Source organism: Phalacrocorax carbo, chromosome 2 (genome assembly GCF_963921805.1).
Source record: "Phalacrocorax carbo chromosome 2, bPhaCar2.1, whole genome shotgun sequence".
In the NCBI taxonomy this organism is placed as follows: Eukaryota; Metazoa; Chordata; class Aves; order Suliformes; family Phalacrocoracidae; genus Phalacrocorax; species Phalacrocorax carbo.
In genome coordinates this window covers 95,081,121-95,091,216 of record NC_087514.1, presented here as the reverse complement: position 1 = coordinate 95,091,216, position 10,096 = coordinate 95,081,121, and the positions used below count along the sequence as shown (strand labels likewise).

The following is a 10,096-nucleotide window of genomic DNA, read 5'->3' as shown; positions in this document are numbered from 1 at the left end:
CTGCATGGGATGAAATCACTAGGATTAAACTTCCTTCGTGGAGAGAGAGAAGAGAAAGGAGACACACAGAGAGGAGAGAGAAGATGATGAATCATTCTGAAAATGGAATCAGACTGTCACATAGCCCCAAGAGTTATTTCACAACAGCCTCAAACAAGGTTCTCTCTTTTTTTTGTCTTTTTCCTTTGTTTTTTTTTTTTTTTTTTCTTTCACAGTCAAGTGCTTAATGTAGTGATTGAATTATCTCAATGTTAAGTCCATTGCAACTCAGGCAAGAGAATTTCAGAAGATCCTTTTTTTTGTTTTTTTTTTTTTTTGTTTGTTTGTTTGTTTGTTTTTTGTAAAAGCCCTGAGAGAGGAAAAAAAAATAAAAAGATTCAAACAAAAATCGTATAGAGACAAATTAGCTGAACATGCAAACTAAAGCCTAAGATTCACCCATAGTTTAAACACATTATAAATTTCACAGTTTAATATTGGGGGAGGAGGGGAAACAAAAAAAAAAAAACCCAACAACAGCAACGGTTCTCAGTCAAACTCAACTAATAAAAATGTCAATAAAATGTGGCAAGATCTTATACTCTACTAGGATATAGATAAACGCTAAATAAAGCTTTAAATCAATAGTGATTATTGCTAGCAGATGTCCCGGCAGGCTGCTGGGAATTAATTACTTGCTACATTGTTCTGCAGCATATAGTTTAGTAATGGCTTCTCCCCCACAGTATTGCGCAGTTTAGTGTGGAGAGTTGCAAAAAAAAAAAAAAAGAAAAAGAAAAAACAAAACAACAAAAACCAAAAAATACCCAAAATAATAATAATAATAATAATAATAATTATAATAGTAATAACAATTTAAGGGATGTGTGAACTGGTTTTAATTAAGTAGAATGCACCTGGGTAGAGTTTCAAATGTATCATTGGTTGTGACTGATTTACCTAGAGCTGGCGTTAGCTTCGGTTCTGAACTGGTTCAAACATCCCTATTTAAAAAAACAACAACAACAACAACAAAAAATAGAAATCACATATACCTCAACCATTTTTTTTCTTATTCTATTTGCAAGAATATTACTCGAGAACGTTTCTCTTCCTTTGAATTCTGGACAGTGAGATTTCAGTCTCCAGAAATTTTCGGCGAATTTTTAATATAGATATAGATATATATAGATATATATATATTATATAATATAGACTGGGTCCGAGGCCCACTTCCTCCATGTCTGGTGAGAGCAGGAAAAGCGATTCTGCGGGGGGGGGGAGGGAGGGAGGGTCACAGTGCGGGCTGGGCTGGGCTGGGCTGGGCTGCAGTGGTGGAATAGCACAGTGAGGCTCCGGCAATGCTATTATGGCTCTGTCTGTCCCAGAGGTCATGACTGAAGGACAATTAACAAACAACAATAAGGACAACAACAACAAGGACAACAAAAAACGCTGGGCACTCCTAAAAATGCGCAGCTACAGTAGGATACATTTCGCTTAACCCCTTCAATGTTGGTGGCTGGAGCGTCGCCTGTTGCCGGCAACAGGAGCCATTCGGAGAAATTCCAGCTGCCAGCATTAAAGGGGTTAAATTACTGATATGAAATTTAGACACACACCTCAAGTCTTCAAGCATCACCCCCAAAATCTCAGGAAGAATTTTTTTTTAAATTTATTTTATTTATTTTTAACATGTCTTATATCTGTAGTTTTATTACCAGTAGTATTTTCTTGCTCTAGAACATGACAGTAGCAAGATGACGGTAAGGCTCGCATTTCTCTCTTGCTCGCTTTCAACTGGAAGACGGAATAACTTTGCTCTTTAAGTAACACACGCTGTCACCGATGTCATTGCAACAAGATGCATCTAGTACTCGCAGTGCCTTTCCTACGCACCCGGGGGGGCCGAGTACGGCCCCGTTCCCACACGCTTCTGCCCCCAACACACACGCACGAACACGCACGCACCCACACGCACGCAGGCACTCGCGCTCCACCACGAGTGAGATGTTCCCCTGTACCGGTGTGACGATACCTCGCTGGCCTCCATTTGACTCCGGTCAGAGGAAGGGTTTCATTTAAAGTACAGTAGAAGAGCTGCAACATAAGAAGAGGAGCTGGTGAAAGCGTTAAGTCAAAAACATTTTGAGAGGGGATCCAAGCTGCGTTATACATCTGCGTGGGCAAATATTGCCCATTGGTTTCTGCTGACTGCAGAGACAAGCAAACGGATGGATTTATAAAATAACAATAAAATAATAATAATAATAATAATATACTGAAGCAAATCAAACATATATAACAGCGGGTGCATAATTTCCATAGGTTACGTTGCTATGTAACTCTTCTCTGTATACATGCTCAGTCCACGATGGCCAGAAAAACCCCCTAGGATTTAGAAGACCATTTCTAATGCTGAAAAGTGGAAACAAGCGTGAGGTGGAAATTTGTTGCATTTCCTGCTTTTTGGCTTGAACCACTTTGAACACCTTCAACTGCCACGTTGTTCAGGCCTGGAACAGGCTTAATGCTCCACCATGTGGCAAATGCAAGAACATCTACTGAGAAAAAACAATAAATCAACATCTCATCTGCATTTCCTCTGACTATTTCATATGAAATTCACATAATTTTGCTTCCAGTTATTGGCTGTGGTATCCAAGGGCCTCCCACCCCGCTGCCCCCATTTCCAGCTCAGAGAACAAACACAGCGACTATCACAGATATACAAGAACAAGCTCACGCACACCAATACAAAAGGTAACATTAATGCTTAAATGAAAAAGATCCTTTCCAAATAATTCATTAAAATATTAAAAAAATCATTTTTGAAAAAAAAAAATCTATGATACCAAAAGATCTAATAAAGTAGTAAGGCACTCAAATCAGTATATACTGTAGTCTCTTGCATTATTATACTGAAAGGCATATGGCACCGCGTCCAGTCTGCCATACTCTCCCCACAGCTATAGGTCGCTCTTCCAAAAACAAAGACTCCAGAAACCTTGCTCTGCTGGCTTCGGTTTGCGTGCTGGGATGAGTCCAACCTCCTAGCAAGTCATTCAACCCCCAAGAGCTGAGGCGCACTGTCTGCAGAGGCAAGGATGTGATTCATGGGAGACTTTTTGTTGTGCATCTCCAGCAAGTCTTGAATGAAACCTGAGGGCCTCTCGTGCTCAGAGCTGCCCCGAGGTTCCTGGTCTTTTGCCGTCTGTTTCTGTGCGCTCTTGGTGGGCTCCGCGAGGCAGGTGCCGGCTCCTCTCCCGCTCGGCCTCTCCTCTCTGCAGGGAGAGTCCTTGGCCGTGCCAGCCAGGGACTCTTTTCGGCTTCCCACGAGTGATGTATGGCTACCGACGCCCCCCGCGGAGTCGCACTCATTTTCTGAGATGGGGTTGGTGCCACTGTGACTAGACTCATTTTCGCTGTCTTCTCCACACCTCGACTGGGTCTCCTCCTTGTCGCTCTCCTTCCCGTGGTTCCGGGCATTTTTGACTTTCTGGTGTATGCGCTGGTGACGAACCAGGCTGTGTTTCAGAGTGAAGGTCCGTTCACAGGTTTGACACTTGTATGGTCTCTCACCTAGAAGAGAATTAAAACACAAAGTCAGCTGTAACATCACAAAGTCACCTCCCTCTTGTTTCAAGCGGCGTAGATGCTCTACACTGTGGAAATTCAGTACCTGTATCAAACACGGATGTCGCATTTACGCAGATTTTTCACTTCTGTACTAACAAACTAGCTGATGGCATGCACATCCCTTGGGGCACAAACGAAAAACTAAAACTGTCTCAAGATCTCTACAAGCTTGGTATGGCCCTGCACTAAGGAGGAAGACCATAAGCCCCAGGCGCTTGTTAGCATCCCATCTCATTTAGTCAGCAACTTTTCTGGAAGAAGTTTGCAGTCGTCCTCTGGAGCTCAAAAGCCTTTGTGAAACCAGCCCACCACGGAGGCTTCCTGCTGCAGGTCAGCCTAGATACACACGGAGAGGACTTGAGATGGAAGGACGAGGATACTGCCCAGGTAACTGTGGTCAACAGTGCTTAAAAACTGAACCAAACAGCACATGAGAAAACATCTCCCTCTCTCTTAGACGCTGACAGATGGGCAAGCACAAAATGCCCAAGTTAACTGCCGAAGTTGAAGAGAAGCTGTCAGGAATTACACTTGCCACAACAGCCCCTCCTCTTTCTATGAAGCAGAAGACAGTACCACCACATTTCAAAACGGACACAGAGTAGCTAAAGGACCTAGACTTGTCAGGCATTCACGGGACACAGGAGGTGTCTGTCAGAGGTGATCAAGATTTACTGACTGAGTGAAAAATGCCTGGCTTGGGACGTTATATACGCAGCTCCTGGTGTTCCTCAGCCCACTGGTGCTTTTGGACAGGACTGACACATGAAAGCCCCTGAAAAACCTCTTCACACCCATTCCAGAAATGCTAACTCGGAGGACAAAATTCTTCCTCTTATTTTGCAATCTTAAGCCGCAGAGCAGCTGCAGGCATCCTTTGCTGTAATCAACAGGTCGTCTGCTCCGATCTCAGAGCTGCTTTTTGCACCTGAAATGCTCGAATACTTTCCTAAGCATGAGCTCATCAGAAAACAAAGCAACCACAGTGCCACAGACAAAATTCCCCCAAACTCCCAGCCAGCAGGGTGCCCCAGGGTGCTGTCTGCCCTGAAGAAGAGAAGGTCCCACCCTGACCCCTTCATTCTGTTTCCAATTGCACCTGTTAAAGATTTTTCAGTGCTGCAATACCATCAAGGCACCATCTTGTGCCAATGACCATACAGAACAAGACACTTGCGGCTCATTTCTCACTTGTAATAATGCTTGGGATCATTAAAAGAAAACCAGTTACAAACTTCAGGTGGCTGGCTGAAATCTGCAAGTAGGTCCTGTTGTTCCCGGGAAGCCTGATGCTTCTTAGAAATGTTTCTCTCTGGTGCCCTGCTTGCGCATCTGCTATCATGGGAGGGCACGGCTCCCCAGGGAGCATTTTTGGCTGGCAGCCTTTGCCCATCCGGCACTGCGGCTGATGCAGGCTCACCCTGAGCTTGGGCAGGGGCACCAGAGCACCCCGCGACTATTTGCGGGGAAGCAGCCTGCACTGGGAGAATGAAACATTTCCAGCCCGATTGCCATTCAGTAGGCAGGCAGAGGATTCTTGCACGCTTCAGCATGTCCCAAATGTTCCTCTTCCGAGTAAAGAAATTCCAAAACTGTACAATGATCTTTAAAAAACCCCACACATTAAAACCAAAGTATAAGAAATGTTACAGTCTGACAGTATTTTGTCAATATAGCTGAACAAGGGGGAAGGAGAGAAGGAGGAGAGCCAACCCACAGTACTGAGGCAAAATCCTCAGTTGAAAATGCGCTGATTTAACGGTGAGGATAGGTGGTATTTACACTTATTAAATCTGAAGAAAGCACTGACCCAGGTTCCCATTCAACACCTGTTCGATGTTAAAACATTCTCCAGTGTCAAACAGAGAAACAAAACGGGGCGGGGGGGGGGAGTGCCAATAAAGCCTGCATAGCTCAGCATGCAATGAAAACAATTAAAACATACAGTATGGAAATCTCCATGGGCACACACCAGTGTATCATTTGGGGGTAAAGCTCAGTGCTTTAGATATTAGCATCTTTTAGCATCTTTTAAAGACTTCCAAATTCTTCCAATTCAGTATGAAAATAGGCACAAACATGGGCCCCATCCCGATTCACTTGTGGCTCAATGCCAGAAGAAAACAGGTCAGTTTTGCACTCAAGAGGTCAATATTTATGATTCAGAATAGTAAAAAGTTTGGTTAAGGCACTTCACTTTGGTGCAGTTCATTAAATATCACTGTTAGTTACAGCACAAATATTTTGTTAATCACAAAGATCTTGTCTTCAGCAGAGAGTACCTTCAAAAGATACAGAATGTCAAACTGCATCAGTCTTCCCATGTCAGAGCAGCTCGCTGACAGGTAAAATGGATCATTAATAAGGATGCATTAATAAGGATGAATGATTAATTCACCTTTGAGCTGGCTCATGGCTTCATCTCCTCTACATGGAACTGCTGCAAACTGTGTATCACATAAAGCCATCCCACATATTTTAACTGCTGAGTCAAGTCATCGGACAAGCATTTTACTACCTGTGTTCCACCTTCCCTGCCCAAGCCCGAATGAAGAGCAGGGTGCCCGCTGTAGCTTTGCCTTTCACTCAAGCAGCAGGTGATGCAGATCACCAGCACATTACCCGTACCAGCCTTAGCTAATCGAACACAACCAGACTCTCTCTAAACTTTCACTCAGAGATGAAGTCTTATCATCTACTGCCAGATTTCTCAGCTGCTCATCAAAATACTGGGAAGAGGTAGAGCCACGCACACATGACAAGAAGGGAGACAGAAGCTGGACAGAACAACTGCCCAGGGATCTCCATACTTGCCCTCACCTCTAAATTCTGCGTGCAAGCATGGGGAAAAACAATTTGGGAGTTGAAGATAAGGCAGTGCTGACAAATCCTGCTCCCTCGGTAGGCTTTGTGTGTAGCCTGGGGGATCGGGGCAGAGAAGACACCTTGCAGATGTAGGACTGGAGGACTAAAAGCGGTGTCTCCAACCTCAAGTGGTAGCAGCAATCGTGCACCTACAGAGCAGATGCCTCAGTCTGGTGGCAGACCTGATCATCATCTGTTCTGCCCTCAAGTCTCCTCTTACCTGTATGAGACCGCATATGTCGTGTCAGATCTTGCAGAGACCAGAAACGCTTGTTGCACACAGTACAGACTTTCTTTCTTTTGTCTGCTTTTGCAGTACTCTTAGCCCCATCAGTCTTTGGTTTTTTGTCATCACTGCTCTTCTCAGTGGACCTTCTCTCTGTGCCTTCCCCCTCAGAGACGCTTTCGCTCTCTTCATTCTCCTTTCCTGTTGCCTCACAGTCCACAGGAGACTCCACTACCTTCAAGTCCATCGGAGACTCTTCCTGCTCAAGACCAGAGTCCTGCATCGAGGGAGCTCCTGCATCATCCTGAATGCTTTTGCTTTCATCCTCACTGCTCCTTTCATCCTTTCTGTCCTCACGAGTGTGGGCCTTTTTGTGACGGCTAAGAGTGCCAGCAAACTTGAAGGTTTTGCCACAAATGTCACAGGCATGTTTCCTTTCAGTCTGAGAACTCCTGCCTGCACTCTGGTCACTCTCGGCCAGCTTGAAGTCCATTAATTTGCTGGCAAAATTGAGGTCAAGACTTTTGTTACTTACAGAATCTTCCTCAGGACCCTCTTCATATCGCTCCGCTTTTTCTTCGGCATCCTCTTCTGCTGGAGGGGAGTCAGCCTTTTGCTCCTCCTTGGGGCCGCACTCACTCCCTGGTAGCTCCGTTATTTCCTCTGGCTGTTCCTTCTCGCAGGAGGTCAGGTCCAAGACTTCGTTTCCTGTAGCTAGTGTCTCTGCATCAGACTGGCTGTCTGCAAGCAAACAGAGAGAAACTTTCAGTGGGATGCTCTCTGCTAATTCACAGCTACCAGCAGTAAGGCTGCACACTGACCCATGAGCATTGCTTCTGATCAAGTGTCCCTACATCTCTTTCTCTTATCTGTGACCCAGGCCAGTAAATTGCAGCTGAAAAGACATCAAAACACCACTGAACCCAATTAGCAAGATGATTAAAAATCTGCAACCAAATGCTTTCTTTTCCAAAATACTCTCACTTTCTTGGCAGTTTCTTGAAGTCACTTTTAATATAATCACTGTTACCAGAGAATGCAAAATGTTGAGACATCAAAGAAGAGTGGGGACCACTACCATTACAAATACACCATACCAGAGACATGGATGTATGATTTAGAGTATTTCATGTATGAAATCTGGATATAGATGCAAGTAATATACAACCACATATTAATCAAACTATCTTGTGAACTATAAGTAGTGGGAAACGCTCTTCAAATGGGAACGTAAAGGCCTCATGCAACCAACTGGTACAATCAAATGTTAAAGGTTAGTGCAGACAGTAACACAGAGGTCAGCTAAAAAGTTGGGTTTATATCATATAAGCAAAAGACACGTGGGTCTTTGTCACACACTCTTTGTTACATTGATACCACCTGGAACCAAAACATAAAAGCCAAGATGCAGTAAAAGGCAGCATCCTTCGTTGTTTCACAGTTCCCCCAACAAGAAGGCAAAACCCACCTAAGACATCCACCTTAATGACCTCCTCTGCTTCCTTATCAGTTTGTAGCCTTAGCATTGCTGAAGACATAACATGTGTTGAAAAAAATAAAACAGATAAGGCACTTAAGGAGAACAAAGGGCTGGAGCTGTACCCCTTCCAAGCTCCATACAAATAGTGTACATGTAAATAGGAAATAAGCTGGACTGGATCTGGAGGCCAAAGCTGACGATGATGCACGGCATGTAACTGCATCCCCGGTGCCACTTTCCACACACTGTTCCAGGACACGAACTCAGCAAGTTGTGCTTTCTGAAAGTTGAAACTTTCCTTGCTTTAAGTCCTCCTCCCCACCCCCTTCTTGTTGACAGCACACAGCCAAGGGAGCACACAACCTAACAGGCATTTCAGCATTCATCTGCATGCCTGATGGCTGCTGAGTAACTACAGGGATTTAGAAACTCTAGTAGAGCAGTTTAAGTTCTCCTTTTGACATAGTACAACATGTGCTTGGTCTGAATTGCCTAGATTTCCTATTACAGGCTATTTTCATAAGCAAGGAGTAATGACAAAAGATTACTTTCTAATTTAACTATTTATATAGTTATATATAAAAAATAAAGTAAAACTTTTAATTAACTATTAAGACGACAGTTCTCAGGCACTTAGTAGGTCAAATGCAACATAACTTGCATTGACTCCATCTCCTTGCACAAATGATAACAAATGGCCACTAAACAAATGTCAAAGCTAAGCAGCATTTCCAATAATGGTGAACAATCACTTAATAGACCATAATCCTCGATATGCTTTTTCTTGGGGGGGGGGGTGAAAGGGGGAGAAGTGACCTGTCAAAAAAAATAATCTCACCTTTTAATCAAAACAGATCCGTTTACATAGACAGTGGATTATACAAAAGCTTTCCACAAAGTTCATTGCTCGTCTAATTATCTGCCCATTAAAACAGGCAACCGAGCCATAATCTGTCTATAATGCTAGAGAATTTGAGGATGTGGGCATCTGAAAACAAAGGTCAAACAAGTGCCCTACAAATCTGCATTCAATTTCTGTGTTTTGACTCATTGCTTATCTCTTGGCTATATTGAGGCAAAAAAGGAAACAAAAAAAGAGAGCTATTATAAACAAAAAGAGGTAATTTCTAAAATTCAAGCTGAAACGCTGATACATAATAATTAAGGGGAAGCACTGCTCTGCAACCCAGAGAAATGGGTGCCAGGCACGTATGAGAAGCTGGACAGTGCTCTTGGATGCAAGGCAGGTAGCCGAGTCTCACCGCTGCTGGCGCAGGCAAGAGGGGGAGCCCAGAAGGCAAACCCAGGCTGTATCTACACAGGGGATACATTTAAGAATCACAGCTATGGGTTCCTGCCTGCCACCTTCTTCCACACACTGTGTTTGGGGGCAGGACGAGTGCATCTGGCTCTCATTGGCAGCGCCTCGTCTTGGCCTGAGAGCTGGGATGAAAGGAAGGATTAATGGCAACTGACATGACTCCCTGCTGCTGCTGAAAGGGTCCTCGCCCTTCCCTGGCCACCAACTCCCACCCCAGCCCTTGCACAGCCCTAATGCTCACACACCTGAGTGGCTGGGGCCTTTTTCACCAGAGCACGAGTTTATTTTGGACTGAAACAACCCTGCAATCACCACTCCCTCTAGGCTAAGGGCAGGAGGGAAGGGAAACAACAGGGAAGAGGAGTTTCCTCCCCAGCAGCCTTTGGTTGCTACCATCACAAAGTCATATCCGTGGATGATGATGAGACAAAACTGGAGTGGCAAAGTGGGTCTGAGGCACAAAGACCTTGAAGCGACACCAACAGAACGCACCTAAAATGGCTGCCATACCCCCACCATCAGCACTCATCATCCTCAGCAAGGTGGGAGGCACCTTCTGGCAGATGTGGCACCCTGTCCCATCAGG

General features: G+C 44.5%; 1 protein-coding gene across 11 annotated transcripts in view; it reads right to left on the bottom strand.

Moving 5' to 3' along the window:
- Positions 1–159: 159 nt before the first annotated feature.
- Positions 160–10,096, bottom strand: part of RREB1 (ras responsive element binding protein 1) — a 126,034-nt gene continuing 116,097 nt past the window's right edge. For 10 of the 11 annotated variants that reach the window (XM_064443562.1, XM_064443561.1, XM_064443556.1 and 7 more), the window contains 2 exons: positions 6,704–7,450; positions 160–3,561 (listed from right to left, as the gene is read on the bottom strand). In XM_064443562.1, coding sequence (XP_064299632.1) covers positions 3,041–3,561; positions 6,704–7,450 — 1,268 coding nt within the window. In that variant the 3' untranslated portion in view covers positions 160–3,040. The remainder of the gene's footprint in view (positions 3,562–6,703; positions 7,451–10,096) is intronic. The other variant, XM_064443563.1, reaches the window with a different exon arrangement.